The 20,578-nt window shown below is 35.0% G+C and overlaps 1 protein-coding gene across 1 annotated transcript in view; it reads left to right on the plus strand.

Moving 5' to 3' along the window:
• LOC111509106 (cationic amino acid transporter slimfast) overlaps positions 1 to 20,578 on the plus strand; it is a 47,187-nt gene that overhangs the window by 15,448 nt on the left and 11,161 nt on the right. Inside the window, 6 exon segments of the mRNA XM_074170448.1 lie at positions 8,607 to 8,762; positions 8,813 to 8,917; positions 16,637 to 16,917; positions 17,117 to 17,214; positions 18,723 to 18,748; positions 18,751 to 18,861. Of these exon segments, the coding sequence (XP_074026549.1) occupies positions 8,607 to 8,762; positions 8,813 to 8,917; positions 16,637 to 16,917; positions 17,117 to 17,214; positions 18,723 to 18,748; positions 18,751 to 18,861 (777 nt within the window).

The following is a 20,578-nucleotide window of genomic DNA, read 5'->3' on the forward strand; positions in this document are numbered from 1 at the left end:
TTTTTTCAACTAGACTGATTACTTCGAACTCTGTGTCTCAATTTATAGGGATGGATGTTTCCCTTTACCTGCGTTGCTGCCACTACCTGTGTTTGTTCGACTACCTGTTTTGGTCTTATTACCTGAGCTGCCTCTCCTGTCTCTGTTATTGTACCTGTATTGTCATGTACCGAGTTTTGCCTCTGAAGTTGAGCGGTCTGATTGCTTGTGCGAAGTGATAAAACGGATCTCCATGTTGATGGTAATCTTTGCGCATCATCCCTCTTGTTCATATTATTAGGTCGTTTTTCAATTTCGATTGCCTCTCTGATTGTTCGTGAGTAAAAGTTTTCGTTGCTTGCTAGCATTTTTGTGTTGTCGAAATTGATGTTATGTCCTGTTTGAAGTACGTGTTGGAAGAGAGAAGACGTGGTGACTTTCCCCTTCACTGCTAGTTTGTGTTCATCTTTGCGAATGTTGATTCGTCTGTTGGTCTGGCCGATGTAAGTCCTGTCACAATCATGGCATGGTACTTCATACACTCCTTGTGATTCCAGTGGTATCTGATCCTTGGGATTACGAAGCATGAACCTTATTGTTCGTTCTGTTACGAACGAAGTTGATATGTTATGTCGGTGAAGAATTCTGCTGATTTTATCTGTTGTTCCTGCAATATATGGTAGTGTGGTTGTTATGACCGGTGTATCTCGAGTTTTTTGTTGTTTCCGTGTGGTCTTGGCAGCCGCTTTTATACTTCTTTCTGAGTAGTTATTCATTTGTAGCGTTGTTTCGATGGTGTTCAACTCTTGTTGTCTGTGATCGTTGTCTGCCAGCCTCCTCGAACGTGTAATGAGTGTTTTTGCCACCGCGTGAATTTGTTTTGGGTGGTGGTGTGAATTTGCGTTTAGGTACCTGTTCGTGTGTGTTGGCTTTCGATATACCGTGTGACCTAATGTTCCGTCTGGCTTTTTCATAATCAGTACATCGAGAAATGCGAGCTGGTTGCCTTCTTCAACTTCTTTCGTAAATTTAATGCGTGGATGGATTTCATTCAAATGATTAAAAAACCTGGACAGTTCCTGGTGACCATGAGACCAAATCACGAAGATGTCATCGACATACCTCAGCCAGAGTTTAGGTTTCAAGGGTGACGTTGCTATTGCTTCGGTTTCGATTTCTTCCATAAAGAGATTGGCAACAACGGGTGATAGTGGCGAGCCCATTGGTGCCCCTTCAATTTGTCTGTATCGTTGGTCGTTATAGATGAAGTAAGTGTTTTTGATGCAATGTTCCGCCAATGTGATGATATGCTCTTCCGGTTTGTATTTCTTTTTGATTATTTCTAGTGCCTCTCCGGTGGGTACCTGGGTAAATAACGAGGTTACGTCAAAGCTGACAAGGATGTCGTCCGGACTAACGGTTTGTGTTTTCAATATGTCTATGAGGTGGTCGGCATTGCGCACATATGAATCGACCTTTTCCGCATGTGGTTGAAGTACATGAGCAACGTGTTTCGCTAATTGATGCACTGGCGAACCTACCGAGCTCACGATTGGCCTAAGTGGTGCCCCTTCCTCGTGGACTTTGGGGAGTCCATAAAGTTTAGGGCACTTGGATGATTTCTCTCTTGGAATCAAATGTCTTTTGATTTCGTCGTCGATAGGAGAATTATTGATGGCAGTTTTTGTGGTTTTCTCTAGATAGGTAGTTGGATCTCTAACTATTTTCTTGTAGGCTGGATCCTCTAGTAGTTTCATCATTTTGGATTCATAATCTATGGTGTTTAACACTACTGTTGCATTGCCTTTGTCTGCTGGTAGGATGATGATATCCTCATTCTCTCGTAGATTTTTCAGTGCTTGGTGCCATAGATTATGAATCCAAAATGATGAAACTACTAGAGGATCCAGCCTACAAGAAAATAGTTAGAGATCTAACTACCTATCTAGAGAAAACCACAAAAACTGCCATCAATAATTCTCCTATCGACGACGAAATCAAAAGACATTTGATTCCAAGAGAGAAATCATCCAAGTGCCCTAAACTTTATGGACTCCCCAAAGTCCACAAGGAAGGGGCACCACTTAGGCCAATCGTGAGCTCGGTAGGTTCGCCAGTGCATCAATTAGCGAAACACGTTGCTCATGTACTTCAACCACATGCGGAAAAGGTCGATTCATATGTGCGCAATGCCGACCACCTCATAGACATATTGAAAACACAAACCGTTAGTCCGGACGACATCCTTGTCAGCTTTGACGTAACCTCGTTATTTACCCAGGTACCCACCGGAGAGGCACTAGAAATAATCAAAAAGAAATACAAACCGGAAGAGCATATCATCACATTGGCGGAACATTGCATCAAAAACACTTACTTCATCTATAACGACCAACGATACAGACAAATTGAAGGGGCACCAATGGGCTCGCCACTATCACCCGTTGTTGCCAATCTCTTTATGGAAGAAATCGAAACCGAAGCAATAGCAACGTCACCCTTGAAACCTAAACTCTGGCTGAGGTATGTCGATGACATCTTCGTGATTTGGTCTCATGGTCACCAGGAACTGTCCAGGTTTTTTAATCATTTGAATGAAATCCATCCACGCATTAAATTTACGAAAGAAGTTGAAGAAGGCAACCAGCTCGCATTTCTCGATGTACTGATTATGAAAAAGCCAGACGGAACATTAGGTCACACGGTATATCGAAAGCCAACACACACGAACAGGTACCTAAACGCAAATTCACACCACCACCCAAAACAAATTCACGCGGTGGCAAAAACACTCATTACACGTTCGAGGAGGCTGGCAGACAACGATCACAGACAACAAGAGTTGAACACCATCGAAACAACGCTACAAATGAATAACTACTCAGAAAGAAGTATAAAAGCGGCTGCCAAGACCACACGGAAACAACAAAAAACTCGAGATACACCGGTCATAACAACCACACTACCATATATTGCAGGAACAACAGATAAAATCAGCAGAATTCTTCACCGACATAACATATCAACTTCGTTCGTACCAGAACGAACAATAAGGTCCATGCTTCGTAATCCCAAGGATCAGATACCACTGGAATCACAAGGAGTGTATGAAGTACCATGCCATGATTGTGACAGGACTTACATCGGCCAGACCAACAGACGAATCAACATTCGCAAAGATGAACACAAACTAGCAGTGAAGGGGAAAGTCACCACGTCTTCTCTCTTCCAACACGTACTTCAAACAGGACATAACATCAATTTCGACAACACAAAAATGCTAGCAAGCAACGAAAACTTTTACTCACGAACAATCAGAGAGGCAATCGAAATTGAAAAACGACCTAATAATATGAACAAGAGGGATGATGCGCAAAGATTACCATCAACATGGAGATCCGTTTTATCACTTCGCACAAGCAATCAGACCGCTCAACTTCAGAGGCAAAACTCGGTACATGACAATACAGGTACAATAACAGAGACAGGAGAGGCAGCTCAGGTAATAAGACCAAAACAGGTAGTCGAACAAACACAGGTAGTGGCAGCAACGCAGGTAAAGGGAAACATCCATCCCTATAAATTGAGACACAGAGTTCGAAGTAATCAGTCTAGTTGAAAAAACCAGACATCACCAGAAGATGGCAAATGAGACTTTGCCGAAACGTTGTGAAAATAATCCTTATGGGGAGAAAATACACAGAACACGGAGCGAAACCCGAGAAAACAGCTCATCATACTTTATCCGTGAGAATCTTCGAGTTAATATATATATATATATATATATATATATATATATATATATATATATATATATATATATATATATATATATCAAAAATTAAACAATTTGTGGACACAACACTCAAAAAAGGGGGGCAAACCGCGGACACGTGTTTCTGCAAAAAAGTCTGCAGACGAAAACAAAGAGAAGCCTGGAGAGCCTATTGTGAGGCAGTCGAAGACTTTCCACTAGCTTCTAGGCTACAGAAGGCACTCTCAAATGACCACCATAAGACTATCGGCATCCTGACGAGGGAAAATGGCGACAAAGCCGCCAACCTCCAGGAGAGTGCTGAGATTCTTATGGAAACTCACTTCCCAGGTTCTGTCTTTCCTGGAACGGCGAACTGGACGGATGTACCAATAACACCCTCACAATATGACTGGCAATATGCTAGTACAGTAATTGATGAGGACAAAATAAGATGGGCTATATCGAGCTTTTCCCCCTTCAAGTCACCAGGGCCTGACGGTATAAGACCAGCCCTACTTCAGTGGGGACTGGACACTCTTATGCCACACCTGGTTGGAATATTCAGAGCCTCTCTAGCTCTGAGGTATATTCCCAGTAAGTGGAGAGAAGTAAGAGTAGTATTTATACCCAAACCAGGTAGGATGGACTACACCCTACCAAAAGCATTCCGACCAATTAGTCTCACATCGTTTTTCTTAAAAACCATGGAGAGACTATGTGAGCGGTATATAAGAGATGAAGTACTTGTTAACAACCCACTTCATCCAAATCAGCATGCATATACCCCGGGAAGGTCTACTGATTCGGCCCTTCACCATGTGGTTGGCAGAATCGAGAGATCATTGGATAACAAAGAATCCACCCTAGGTATATTCATAGATATTGAGGGAGCGTTTGATAAAACAACCTTTCCAACAATTACCCAGCAACTACACTCCAGGAATGTACCCCTGGTAGTAGGAGAATGGATACTCCAGATGCTCTCTAGCAGAGCAATAAGTATTAATGTAGAAGACATCACAGTAAAAGGACTGGTCATGAGGGGATGTCCACAGGGAGGGGTCTTATCACCCCTTCTCTGGAACATAGTTCTGGATACCCTAATTAATCACCTTAACAAAAATGGATTCTACAAAATTGCATACGCAGATGACATAGTTATCTTGCAGACCGGCAAATTTGTAAACACACTGTGCGATAGAGCGCAGGATGGGCTCAAATTGATAGAAACATGGTGTAAGGAACACTCACTGTCGATCAATCCCAAGAAGACTGAGATGGTCCTTTTCACCAGGAAAAGAAGTTTAACGAGCTTAAAACCTCCCGAAATCTTCAAAAGCCAATTAAACTTCTCTGAAGAGGTGAAATACCTTGGTATTATCCTCGACAAGAAGCTAACATGGAACTCTCATCTACAGAGTAGAGCAAAAAGAGCATACGTGGCTTATGAGCAATGTCGGAGGACAGTGGGACGCGCATGGGGTCTTTCACCCCGTGTAGTCGCCTGGATCTACACTGCAATAATAAGACCTATGTTAACGTATGGAGCCATTGCATGGGGACCTAAAGTTCTACAAGCAACGGCCATCCAAAAATTATACCAAATACAGCGACTGGCTTGTTTAAACATCACAGGAGCCATGAGAACAACACCAACCGCGGCAATGGAATTAATCACGGGTCTGACCCCTCTGGACCTGTACGTTAAGGAGGTTGCGTTAATGGCCATGGTACGATTGCACACGGCTGGTGTAAACCTAGAAGTAGGAATGGGTCGATTGAGGTTGGGCCTATGGCAGAAAGCGCTTACTGCGCAACCTCTGCTGCAGGCAACAAGTGATGCAATTGAACCCAGGTTTGTGTTTAATAAACCCTACAAAATACAAATCAAGCAGAACACAGAGTCAGATGTTACAAATGCAATACGGATTTATACAGATGGCTCAAAAACCAAAGAAGGCTCAGGATGTGGAGTGTACTCCAGATCACTAAGCCTAAGGATTAAGTGGGGAATGGGAAGAAATACCAGCGTGGTCCAAACAGAACTGGCTGGTATCTCAATCGCCACAAAAGAAATAACCAAGAAAAAAATTTCTGGCAAAAACATTACAATCTGCACTGATAGCAGACAAGCACTATTAGCCTTGAACAGACACCGTGTTACTTCAGGGCTAGCACTAGAGTGCCACGAAGATTTAGCCAAAGCCTCGATAGATAATAACATTATCCTGAGGTGGGTTAAAGGGCACAACAGGAGTAAAGGTAATCGCATTGCCGACTCTTTAGCCAAGGAAGCGGCTGGACTAAGAATTTTAGGACCAAGTGGCACCCACGGCCTGATGACTTCGACAATTGCGGAACTAGTCAAAAGTTACACCCATGCTCAATCTCTAAAGAGATGGGATGAAATCAAAGGAAGTAATCTTGCCAGGATCACCTTGGGCGACCCTGGGAAGCTGGCGCCGAAGAAATATCTGGCGATGACCAGGAAAAATCTACGCCTTACAGTAGGATTTCTGACTGGCCACTGTCAGCTAAGGAAACACCTACATAATATGGGGCTAGTGGACACACCTCTATGCAGGATGTGTGAACAGGAAGATGAGACTGTCAGGCATGTCCTGTGCGAGTGCCCGGAGTTATCGTCAATAAGAGAGTGTGTGTTCGGCGAGTCTTGGCCTACACCTGCCGATATAAAGGAGATGTCTCCCAGCGACCTGTCCACCTTCCTGGAAAGGACACGATGGACGACGACCTAGGAGGACAACTCCTCGGGAGGATGTACAATGGGTCACATGTGGCCTAAGTGCGTGGGCTTACACTCACCCTCCCTACTCTACAGATACAGATACAGATATATATATATATATATATATATATATATATATATATATATATATATATATATATATATATATATATATATCAGGAAAATTCATGGACGAAGCATTCGGAAATTAGGCAAACCTTAGACACGTTTGTGGCTCATTAGCTGTTAGGTATAAACAAGTGCAAGCAGAGACAACACAAATGCACGGAGTCATTAAAAGAAGCCATCCGAACTTTGTGGTTTCTGTCAGGTCACCTTGAATAGAAATATCACTGAAATCACCACGAGGCACGCTATCTGCGTGAAATCCGGGTCCAGTATACGATGTAGATGAAGCGGAAATTATGCAAATCGCATAATGTGGTATGAAACCACAAAATGTGGCTGGCTTATGATAATGCATTTGTGTCGTTTTTGCAACCAAGTGCTGCTTTACCTTGCACCTGGCTACACTGTATAGATTGCGGCTAATGAACCAGAAACACGTGTCTGCGGTTTGTGTAATATATGTTTTCTAATATAACATATATGAGTGCTTCGTCAAAAGACGAACATATGACTTTATCACGACGTTTCGGCAAGATCCTACTTGCCATATTCATGTATTGCTCTGCTTGGTAGCTGAACTTGAAACTTAAATCATTCTTGTCGATGATTGTCTGTTCATACATTGCTGTAGTTGTGGCGTGAAAAGTCCTGATTGGTCGGCGGTGTGCATGGTTGGCGGTGTACGAGAAACGTTCTGATTCTTAAAAAACATATCTTGAGCAACCTGAAAGACAAAGTCAACCAAGAAAACAAAGGCATATATAGAATCTCATGAGGATATTGCGGCGGGGAATACGTCTGCTAGACAAATAGGAGAATATCAGACAGATTAGAGGAACATTGGACATATTCATTGAACATTAATAATTAATGAATATATATATATATATATATATATATATATATATATATATACATATATATATATATATATATATATATATATATATATATATATATATATATATAATTATTTTAAATAATCCATTGAATTTAAAGGCATATCCTTGGTTATGAACTATCTAGATCAAAAGTCGATCTAAACTGTAGCCATTTTATGTTGATTTACACAGCCTACAGAGTTGTTTGTTGCATTTTAATTCCCATCCCAGTATATAATATGTATATTGTTACGTTTTTCCTGTAGGTTCGGCAATAATTCACCTCACTGTACAATTGAACTCAACCTAATTTCACTTCTACACTGTCAAGACAACACAAACACTAACTGAATGAAAGCAATTTTCTGTTTTTTTTTTGGCCGTGGCCTGCAGATGTTTATTCCTGACATTTCGTCTCATGGGTCTCTTCAATCTTGGGAACAGAAAAATTCGCAGGGGAGTGCAGGGGTGGCTTAATTAAACAATTTTCACAAACATTTTTTATTACTAGACACGTTTCGCTACGGTGTTAGCGAAACATGGTAGAAAGTAAGCTACGGTGTTAGCGAAACGCGTCTAGAAAAAAAAGCGTTTGTTAAAATACCGTTTCTACCGAGGAAGTTACGGTGTTAGCGAAACGTCTCTGGAAATAAAAAATGTTTGTGAAAATTGTTCAGTTATTATCACGGATAGTGTTATTAATTTTCATTAAGTAACAGGTCAGTCCATTCATAATATTTATACTTCTAATATTGTAGCTGAAGCCGAAAAGGCAAAGCATGCTAGGTTTCTATTAAATATTTTCTACAGTTGACAACTCTTGTACTTCTCATTTCAATTTGCTAATGATTTAATGAACAATTCAAATCAGTTGAACAGTTCGTATGTTCCGTATATTTCACTGTATTATATTATGTTTTGTAATATAAAAGTAATATCACTTCCTATCGCCCAACCGTGTTAGAAATCTCACGTTAAAAGGTGAGACCTCATTAGTCCTTGGCTTCGTAGGGGGACGACAGCTGGTTAACAGAAAAACAGATTTTAAACAGATCACCGAGTCTTTCATTGATGTCCTCGCCAGTAACTACACTTCGACAACTTTTTTCAGGGTCTGCCAGTGTAGCTAGAGGAATGACGGAATATGTGGATATGCTGTTGAACAACACATTAGAAAACACTTTTACGGACATTGCTCCAATCAACATTCCATATTTATCAAAATATTTTGATTTCTTCTCCTTTGGAATATCAGTATTGCTATCGAGTAAGAATTATTCTTCTTTTTTTTAATATATTATAGTTTTTGTTTTTCAGTTGCCTTGGCATTTGGTTTGAAAGAAAGCAGCTTGGTGAATAATATATTCACTACTGTAAATATTTTTGTTGTTCTGTTTGTTATAATAGCTGGATCAATCAAAGGTAAGTCAAGTTAAGTGCACATATAAAATTATGTATGTTTTACTTGAGTCATTCATTATTCTTGTTACGCACTACTCAAATACTATTATGGAAAATTTATTAAATAAATACGTAAGAGGTAAAAATAAAATCATAATACTGGGTGATTTTAACATTAATTTCAAGTCGAATTCGAATGTCTTATCTGAATTGAAATGCTTACTAAATTCGTTTGGCCTCACTATAATCATATCTGAATTCACCAGGATAACAGCATATTCATCCAGCTGCATTGATAATGTATTGACAAATATAGAGAAACAGAACATGACTTCAGGTGTATTGGATCCATGTCTGTCTGACCATATTGGACAATATATAATCTTAAACAAAATCACTGAATGTAAACCCGACATAATTATGAAAAGATCTTTATCTTACTCCTCAATGGAAAAATTCAGAGAATCCCTCAAGAGTATTGATTGGGGTATTTTTGAAAATACAAATTTAGGTATCAACTTTCTAGCAAATTTCCTGGTTGATACTTATGCTGATTATGTGGGAGTACACTTTCCATTTAAGAAATATAAAATTAGAGAAAAACCGCCAGTTATATGGTACAATAATTCTTTGAAGGAGAAGAGGGACACACTTTCAATAGTAAAATGTATCTATGATACAAAGAAAAATCCTACCGATAAGGTGGCATACAATTCACTTAAGAAAAGCTACAGGAAGGAATTGAAAGAAGCAAAAAGAAATTCATATGGACATTATATCAGTACATCAGAAAACAAATCAAAAGCTAGTTGGCAAATTATAAACTATGAGTTAAATAGGAAAATTAAAAGTAACCCTGAAACTCCAATATGTGAAACCTCTTTCAACACTCACTTCATAAGTGTTGCTGAAAATATAATAAACCAGTTACCCAATATACCAGACGACTTGATCCAATACAAACATTTTTCTGTGCCATGCAATTCTTTTTTCCTAACGGGAGTCACAAGCTATGAGGTTCTTTATGCAATTAACGCATTAAAAAATTCGAAATCAGTAGATACACATGATTTAAATTGCCATATCATAAGACAAACATCAGATCTAATTCTTGCGCCATTAACATCAATGATCAATTTGATCTTCAGTGAAGGCATTTTTCCAGATAGTTTCAAATTTACCAGAGTTATTTCTATTCATAAAAAGGGAGATATTACAGAAATTGACAATTATAGACCAATATCCATTATTTCCATATTTGCTAAAATCATCGAAATAATTCTGAAAAATAGACTAGTGAAATATTTTGAAAAAAACCAATTTTTGAATAATGCACAGTATGGGTTTCGACAAAATCGCTCTACAACTCTTGCAATTCTTAATATATTGGAAAGCATAGTTGAGGGTCTGGAACAAGGTGTACTCACGGATATTACACTCTGTGACTTGTCGAAGGCCTTTGACTGTGTCTCTCATGAGATACTCATTTTGAAACTCAAATATTACGGTATTAGAGGGGTGGCATTAAAGTTATTCAGTTCATATTTAGAAAATAGAAAACAATGTGTTACTGTTAACCAAAGAAACCAAAACATGGTGTCCCACAGGGGTCAGTGCTTGGGCCATTCTTATTTGTAATTTATATAAATGACCTTTGCAACTTCCTATTACCCAATAAAAGTGTTCTATTCGCCGACGACACTACTTTGATGAGTACCGGTAAAAACCTTATGGAACTCACTTCTTCTTCTTATAACATTGAAAAACGTGCTGAAAATTGGTTTACTGCAAACAAACTCAAGTTGAACGCAAGCAAATCCCAAAAAATAACCTTCTCCTCTAATATGAACTTACAAATGGAAAATACTGTCAAGCTACTCGGAATTGTTATTGATGACAAACTCACATGGTCGAATCACATAGAACAGCTCTGTAATAAATTAGCAAGTACTCTATTTCTCTTGAGGCAGTTAAAAAAAGCAATTCAACCTGATACTCTGAGAATGACATATTTCTCTCTGTTTCATTCGTAGATAGACTATGGAATAATTTTATGGGGAAATGCCACTCGTGCAATAATCATCTTTCGACAAAAAAAAAGCAGTAAGAATTTTAGCTGGAGTTGGATATAGAGAACATTGTCACCCACACTCTATAAAGTTTGGCATCATGCCTTTACCTTCATTATATATCTACAATGCCTTATTAGAAATACACAGAAATATCAACCAGTTACAAACCCAGTCAGATATACATGACCATAATACTAGGTATGCTAAGTTATTAAAAACTCCAAGGTATAGATTAACCAAATCTCAACATAATTCTCTGAATATCAGTCTATATAACTGCTTGCCGGAGAGAATCAAATCAGTATCTTTTGATCAGTTCAAAAAAAGCACAAAAAAATATATTCTTGAACACTGCTTTTATTCCACAGACGAGTTTCTCATCACAACAAAGCAACTGAGTCATGCACTCAACACATCACTTCTCTGAAATAGTCCATTCTATTTACACTATTTATTTATGCCTCACTTGATTATGTTTGTAACACTTTCAAAATATCATATGTTTTATTGTATAATTTTATTCATTGTGTACTTTATATTGTATCTATTAATATATTGACATGCCATAAATGTATTTATATATGTAATGTGGTGAAAATATATCTATCTATCTATCTATGTACCCTTGTTCATCTGTCCAATAGCTGAGGTGCGTGAACTCGTACCCAAGCTCAAGTGTCGGTCGGGGTGGGTCCACGAGATCAATTTTATTAGATTTTCCTGAGTTAATTTGAATGGGCGCCACTAGTTATCAATGAGCCAGTCTTAACTAGTAGACTGCCCAGGATGACTGAGTATGAACAGACAAATCGAAACGATATAAAGATGATTAACAATTATATTACAATAATAATTAATATTACGCGTATCGGTACAAATTACTAAATAATCAATTCACACAAAAGAAAGGACTGTCCCTTAACATCTAATATACTGTGTCACACATAAAGTCCGCATCAAATGGGATTTTTTTTTGTTCATCTCTTCAAGCAACTTTTGATATCTCCATTCGGTTGTGCTTTAAAAATGATGCCAAATGACATGCATATGACCGATCAAGTGATTTTTGTTCCCTGTCAAATTTGACATTTTTTCCAAAAAATGTTCAGAAAAGCAGTTATTGCTCGAAATTTCGAAAATCGGTAAAGAGAAAAGATAATTGTTTTTCCATTTTTTACCCATATACCAATTCTTAGCTCTCTAGTACAAATTTAGTTTTTTTACAGTTTTTCGAAAATTTGACATTTGCCAATTTCTCAAATTTAGCCAAACCTCAAGAAAGTTAGTGCTTTATGCCTAACTTATCTTTCCAATGCATTTTTATTACCAATTGCAATCCTAAATACAACTTATTTCGCAAAAATTTAAAACACCAGAAAAAATTATGCCAAAAATGATGCAAAGTTGATACAGTTTTTAAAAACAGATAAATATTTCACTTTATTTCTACTTTTTGCGAAATAGCTTGATACATAAGCTAATTAAAAAACAATATCAATTAAAAGTCATTAATTTATTCTTTATTGCACTTTTCAAACAGTCAAACTTTGATTTACTAATTACGAAAAATTACAATGCAATTAAACTAGGAGAAGGAATTATGCGAAAGTAATTTCACATTTACTAAATATCTTTTATGAGGTATGAATGAACAAAATTACTTCAGAAATCAATTTAGACTTTGTTGCCTAGAAAACTAAACCGTAAAAAATTCTAACAAACATCTGTTAAAATAAAGTTATAATTTAAATTAAGAACACTAAATCAAATCGAAACATATGCCTAAACCATGTAAATACCAATAGAAATACAAAATAAAAAGTCACATTTCGGTGTGCCTTCCACCACGTTCAATGCAATCAATTGCCTTTTTCAAAACATCTTTAACTGCATTCTTTATACTCTAAATGGTTTATATCTCGAAAATGTCTTTGCTTATACACCTTTTGTTTTAAGTAACCCCACAAGAAGCAATCTAGTGGGTTATATCAGGAGATCTAGGCGGCCAAAAATGTTCCATATTGCGATTGATTACTTTGCCCCTAAATATTTCCAAAAGACGCTCTTTAACCACCCTTGTAGTATGAATAGGTGCACCAACACACTGATACCACACAACATTTCTTACTTGAAGGGGCATATTATCCAAAACTTCAGATAGTTCGGTATTCACAAAGTGTGGGTAGTCCGCAGAATTTAAATTATGTCTAAAAAAGTATGGTTCTATAATTTGATCGTTGCCCACCACCTGCAGTTTTGCGAGCTCACAACGCCATTTGAAGAGAAGGTCGCTTCATCTGTCCATAAAATTTGATAAGGAAATTGATAATTTTCTTCTTTTCCCCCTTGAAACCAAAAAGAAAAATACAAGCGCATATCGAAGTCCCTTTCTTTTAATGTATTGATAAATTTAGGTTTATAAGGCGTAAATTTATTTTTGTGTAAAATACGTCGTACACTCTCTCGGTTAACATCTGCAATATCTTGAATACTTGTTTTTTTATGTTCTATGACATCCAAACATATTTCAAATTCCACTTCTTCAGTATGTCTAGAAGGCTGATGTGCTTTTCTAAAAGCACTCCCAACCGAGCCAGTAGATTTAAACTTAGCTATTATCCTACTAACTGTTGACTGATGAATATTTCTTGCAGGATGTCTGGCATTGAAAATATCAGCTAATTGTCGGTGACCGTTATTCTCGCCGCATATTAAAACAATTTCAATTTTCTCTTGAAGATTCAGCATTTTTAACAACACACTAGACAACGAATAAACTATTTTAAATCTAAAACTGATAAACACTATTTTGAGTTATTCAACAAATGTCATATGACAATAAAATATTTTGCTTATTCAGTTCAGTTAAATTGTTTCCACAGTACCCTTAGTTTAATTTCGTTGTAATTTTTCGTAATTATTAAATCAAAGTTTAACTGTTTGAAAAGTGCAGTAAAGAATAAATTATTGACTTTTCATTGATATTGTTTTTTAATTATGCTTATGTATCAAGCTATTTTGCAAAAAGTAGAAATAAAGTGAAATATTTATCTGTTTTTAAAAACTGTATCAACTTTGCATCATTTTTGGCATAATTTTTTCTGGTGTTTTAAATTTTTGCGAAATAAGTTGTATTTAGAATTGCAATTGGTAATAAAAATGCGTTGGAAAGATAAGTTAGGCATAAAGCACTAACTTTGTTGAGGTTTGGCTAAATTTGAGAAATCGGCAAATGTCAAATTTTCTGTAAAAAAACTAGAGAGCTAAAAATTGGTAAATGGGTGAAAAATGAAAAAACAATCATCTTTTCTCTTTACCGATTTTCGAAATTTCGAGCAATAACTGCTTTTCTGAACATTTTTTGGAAAAAATGTCAAATTGGACAGGGAAGAAAAATCAGTTGATCGGTCATATGCATGTCATTTGGCATCATTTTTAAAGCACAACCTACCGGAGATATCAAAAGTTGCTTGAAGAGATGAACAAAAAAAATCCCATTTGATGCGGACTTTATGTGTGACAATGTATATTTACTCATAATAACAACAAAAAGGCTAAACAAACTCAGTTAACGTGCCGCAATGACGTCACGTTGTCGCTTACACGTTACCTTAGGAACAAAACACATAATACAATTTCTTTTTTAAGAAGAACATCGTTGAAATTCTCTTCAAAATCCCTGTTTTATTTTTTCAAATGTGGAAACTGGGACATAAGCTCAGGTAATTTAATTAATTACAAACTCAGGTACTTGAAATGTAGGTACTTCAAATTATAAAATTAGATATATTAAGCATTGAATATGTAGATTATAGTTAGTAAAGACACGCCCGAAGAAGCCATTGTATGGCAAAACACGTGTTGCGTTTTTTTAAAACTGTTTAGTGACAATCTCACAATGAAGTGTTTTTTGAATTTGTCAGTTATGGATTCTCATTGAGTATCGGCCAATTCCATCATATATCAGTCAGACCCTTTTGAAAAATGTAATAATTTTTAAAATAATTTCAACTGGATTTGAAGTTACTTTAACTACTCAAATGTTTGCTAAGCTGCAAGAATTTTTCCTCTTCAATTAATCAAATGTTCTGTCATTTAACAAATTTGTTAATGATTATATTAATCTGAACTGATGTAATAATTTTTTTAAACTTAGTTATAACTAGTTGAGAACAGAGTCCGAAAACAAAACATTTATGATCCAACAATAAGTGTTATCATTGGTGTTAGGATGAACCACGAATGAATTGCTGGACTCAACTGTCTTTAAAAGACAAGCCTGACTAATTGATGGCGATAACATCTTCAACGAAGACGCCATATACTGAATCAACAGAAGACTCAATCCATGAATATCAAAGATTAACAAGCTTCTCTGAAGCGATCTATTATTGCAAAGTCAAGCTCAGACACTGACCACCAAATAATATTCATCTTCTGTCTTTAACTACAGCTTTCTCCATTGAGCAACTAGTTGAAATTAGAGCACGAAACACTGATGAGACCTATGACACGCTCAAATAGTTTTATCTAATGTTGGATCACGAATGTTTCATTTTAGGACACTTATTTCAACTAGTTCCAATAAAATACAAGATAACTAATTTTGTTCAGCACTCGATGTCAAAGTATGACTTTACAACAGCCCGCCTTGGGAGCCTGGTTTATTCTTGATATTCATGCATTGTGTCTCCTGTCTCTAATGGAGACAGCTGGGTTAGTTGTTGTTTTTTATTAACACGCTTTTATTAGCTTCACCTGTTTGTATGTATGCTTGTTTGTTTGTTTGCTTGCTTGTAACTCTCAAGCTCGGGATCTGTATTTGACATAATTATCAACATTATTGCTTGATCTATTCGCGGGCAGGTGATGCTGTACATAATCTCCTTGATATATCGACATTATTTCTTGATCTATTCATGGGCAGATGGCGCTGTACGTAACCACCTTGATATAATTCAAACTCACTTTACATGTATTTATTCATTTGAAAAATGTTTTTTTTAATTAATACGCGCGCTTACTGCTCTATTTGTAACCCTTCTTTGGGCGCCTTCTGCCTTGGGCTTGGTAGCTGATTTTCAGGCTCCCTCTCCGGAATCGGAAAATATCAATGGTCATTTTTCTAAAGAATATACGGCTGATTGATCCCAAAATTTAGATAAAATAAATATAGTTCAAAAAGACTAATAAGCACGCTTTTATAGCATACGAAACTAAAAAATGAAAAATAAATATAGTTTAAAAAACTAAAAAACACGTTTTTAAAGAACATCGAACTAAAAAATTGTTTTTTTTTAAAACAAGCTCAAAACAATAACGAACGAAAAATACTAGTATTATTGTGAAAAAAAGCGTGGACGCTTTCCACCATATTTTTTGTATATAAAGCGCCCGTCGCTTTTTTCACAATAATACTAGTATTTTTCGTTCGTTATTGTTTAAAGCTTATTTAAAAAAAATATTTCTAACTTTTTAGTTCGATGTTCTTTAAAAGCGTGTTTTTTAGTTTTTTCAACTACATTTATTTTGATAAGTTGTTCGATATTCAAATATATATTTCAATTGAAAAAATTATTTTATTGCATTTGATTGGTGATAAGTTGAAATTTGTTGAAGCATCAGTGTTCATTTAAAAATAAAAACAATAAAACTTCAACAATTGCAGCTGACACCGCAAACTGGAGTATACAACCCAACAGCACCACAAATTCAACAATAATTGGCAAGGGAGGTTTTTTTCCCTTTGGTGTGGAAGGGATGATAAAGGGAGCAGCGACCTGTTTTTATGGTTTTGTTGGATTTGACTGCATTGCTACTACAGGAGAAGAAGTAAAAAATCCGAAAAAGGCTATACCCATCTCAATTATCCTATCGTTATTCATAGTTTTTTTGTCATATTTTGGCACATCCGCAATTGTTACTCTTATGGTGCCATATTATCTTCAGGTAAATATTTTAAATTTTAGTGACTAAAAGATTTTTAATGGTGTTGTGAAAACTGATGATGTTTATTTTTTTTTCTATTAGCTGCATGTAACATTATTTTTAATTATTCGTAAAAAGTAGAAACTGAGTCTAATTTTCACAATTTATGTTTTTCACTTACATACATTATATTTAGATATGAAAAACATAAATTTTTCAGAATGCTAATGCTCCTATACCATTTGCTTTTGAACACATTGGCTGGGAATGGGCTAAATGGATTGTTTCAATAGGAGGAATTTTTGGATTATGTGCAAGGTAAATATTAAAGTTATATATACCATTTTTAGTAGTGTGCAGTATTTTTATTTATTTAGGTTACCCCAATATACAAACGTTCATTGAAAATACATAATGTAAGTACAAAGTATAAATGGTAATAATAAATAAATAAAAAATAATATAAAGTTACTTTGAAAAGTCAATATAAAAACATCAAAGATTTATAAAAGTTGAATGATCAAAAATGAGAAGCAGAAATAAAATAATGAAATATTATAGATGTCACAAAACATCTTTAATAAGTATAGATACAGATGCACTTAAACACATACATTAAAATTTATTATCTTTTTTGATATGCTGCAATAACACTTGTTTGGAAGTGTTTTAGTGTATAAGGTTGGATTGTTATTGGATAAAACTCATCAATTAATGAATGAAGAAATTAATACCTCATTATATTCAGTAGAAAAAGTAGTGAGCTAATACTTCAACTAATATTCTCTGTAATTGCTGAAAAAATTATTGTTTTTACTTTACAGAAATACTATATTTTGGAACCATGTCAAAATACAAAACTTACCAAATTTTTTGATTGCATTTTTAAATTTGTTTACATTATACAACACTTTCATGAACAGATTTTTTGGTGTAGACACTATGGCATCTGATACTTTTACAATATAATTTTATATAATATTTGTGAACCATTATTTCTCTAACAAATCTCTTCCCATAAACAGCAAAATTACATCACTTGAATATTATTCATTATCTAATAACTTAAAACAAAAACACAAGTAAAAATCAAACATAATAACACCATCATGCACAACAGTACAAATAAAAGACAATCTGTACCAGTGTTGCCAAGCTAATGATGATTGCAAAACAGAAATGTTTTTGCCAAGAAACGTTCTTCAAGTTTGAATGTATATGAATCCTTACTTAATGGACAACCCAAATTATGTCACATAAAAGATTGGTGGAAAAAGCAATAAGCCCATGAGGATGCAGTATTTTCTGTAAAATTGGGATAAATGAACAGGTGGAAAAAATCCATACTTGGCAATAGCCAACGCCACTGATTTATGAGATACTTTTGAAGTCATTAAATCCGGACACATTTTTGGCACACGTGATTGTTTGAATTTCTATCATTTTTGCCATTTTCTAAAATTGAGACTTTGAAAAATATTTTGAATGCCTGATCATGTTTTAAGGATTATTTTTCTATCATAAACAAATAGCTCATATGCATTCCATTTTTAGAAATAAAAAATTTGAGTTGCACAACATGAAAAGGACAGTGTTATAAGAAGTATGGTATAACTTAATTTTTTCACAGGCAAATATGTGCTCTAGCTAAAGTAATGGACATACTAATTTGAGTTGCACAAAGTAAAACTGTAGTTTATGTCATTCAAATTTCTGCAACTTTTTTCGTAAATATATATGATTTTTCTGAAATATAAACAGAAGGACAAATTGTATATACTTTTTTGCATAATTATATTTCTATTTACTTTTTTATTTTATTCCAGCTTATTTGGAGCAATGTTTCCTTTGCCCGGATAATATATGCTATGGCCAATGATAGTTTGGTATTTAAATTCCTTGGAAGAGTCAGTCCTAGGTTTCATACCCCAGTAATTGGGACTTTACTGGAAGGACTTTTAACAGGTAATAAAAAATGAAGTTCAAGTTCATTTTTCTATTGCACCCTCTTATACAGTGAGACCACTATTTCCCGTATAACTATGTGTGTATATATAAGCTTTGTCAATTAAGGGGCAGGAATAAGTAAATGTTCATTTGTTCTTTGATATATATTGTAGTTTGAAAAGCCACGGTATTCTTCTGAATTGTGTCCCTTATGAATGTGGCACACAGATTCAAGAAATAAAATACATGTGATCATTATAATTCCTTCTCTCATGTAAAGTTGTCTACATGATTCCCGTGGTCCTGCTTTGCATAGATAACACACAACTCCCTTTTGCAAAATAAACACTGAATGCAAAAGATGTTTGCTGCCTGAAAAAGCTATATTGTATCTCAAATGAGCTTCAATTAAATCATAGTAGACCACTTCTGCTGTGGTTGAATTAGATTTGTGACAACTCTAAGTAAATAATATCCTGATGCTAATTTTTTGTTTAATGTTATGTACTGATCAAATTTCAATATATTATCTATGAATGTACCTAAGAATTTGAAAGGTGTTAATTTCTATACCATGGTCGTTTAGTTTCATATCCTGATGATAGTTTCTAGCATACTTGAGGTTTTTTTGTTATACCAAAGAAGAGTGATATTATCTTCGAAAATAGTGAGCGTTCCTTGAACCAGAATAGCAGCTGTTTATACATAAGAGGAAAAGGATAAGGCCTAGTACATAACCTTGAGGGACACCATAAAATATGTCTCCACTTTCTGATAGTTTGCCTTTCATATTCAACCTGTATTCTGTTACTAATAAATAGTCTGGTTCACATGTACTCGATTTAGCTCTTTTTGGTGACATTTTTCAGCACTGTCCAAAAATTACGAACAAAGTGTCATATGATTCGTATTTTTGCCTAGAAAGTTTAAGGAAAGGTCCGAAAACGCGCCGATAAAAATTACAAGTTATAAACAATTAAGTTAAAAAAAATGGGGCTTTAGTTTTTTCTTAATATCTCGGAAAATTTTAAAAATTTTGGAAATTTGAAAAAAGATTTGAAAAGATCAATGACTTTGCGTAAAAAATGTCCCGACTTCCGAAACTGTATCTCGATTATTTATAATTTTTACAGAGCCCTGAAAATAGAGCCAAAAGCGGGTAGTCTGGCTTCCGCGCGCCTTTAGTCACTCTGACATAAAAAAATTTATCGCAATTTCAACGTTAATTATAAATTTGTTAATTAATAACTTTTTCTGATTTGAAAGTTGATATAAAAATCCCTATAATTATTAAACTAAAACCCTGGCATTTTTTTCCTTTGGTGAAGTTATCCTTAATAGGCAAAAAAATAGATTACCGTTGCCAAAATAAAAAAATTGTTATTTTCTATTTTTTTATTAACAATTGAAAATTATAACTTTATAAAAAATACATTACAAATTTTTTTAAATTTTTTATTGTTTCAATGTCTCATGGCTAAAAACTAATTAATTTTTTTTTTAATTTTTTACAGCTATTGTTAATAAATTTATTATAAACAAATACATTGTTTATAAGCAATTCGAAAAATTTTTTTTGCATTATGTTAATTGAAAAAAATCATGATTTTTATAAAAAAATATGGTTTCTTAAAAAATGTCTTTGTTGCTAAAAAATGCGTTGGTTAATTAACAATCGTTTTTTGCAACTAAATATTAAAATTAAGGAACTGTTTTTTTTTAATCATAAATTCTA

This window comes from Leptinotarsa decemlineata, unplaced genomic scaffold (assembly GCF_025532065.1).
Source record: "Leptinotarsa decemlineata unplaced genomic scaffold, Ldec_3_MD MMD2_P_RNA_scaffold_9, whole genome shotgun sequence".
NCBI classification, from domain to species: domain Eukaryota; kingdom Metazoa; phylum Arthropoda; class Insecta; order Coleoptera; family Chrysomelidae; genus Leptinotarsa; species Leptinotarsa decemlineata.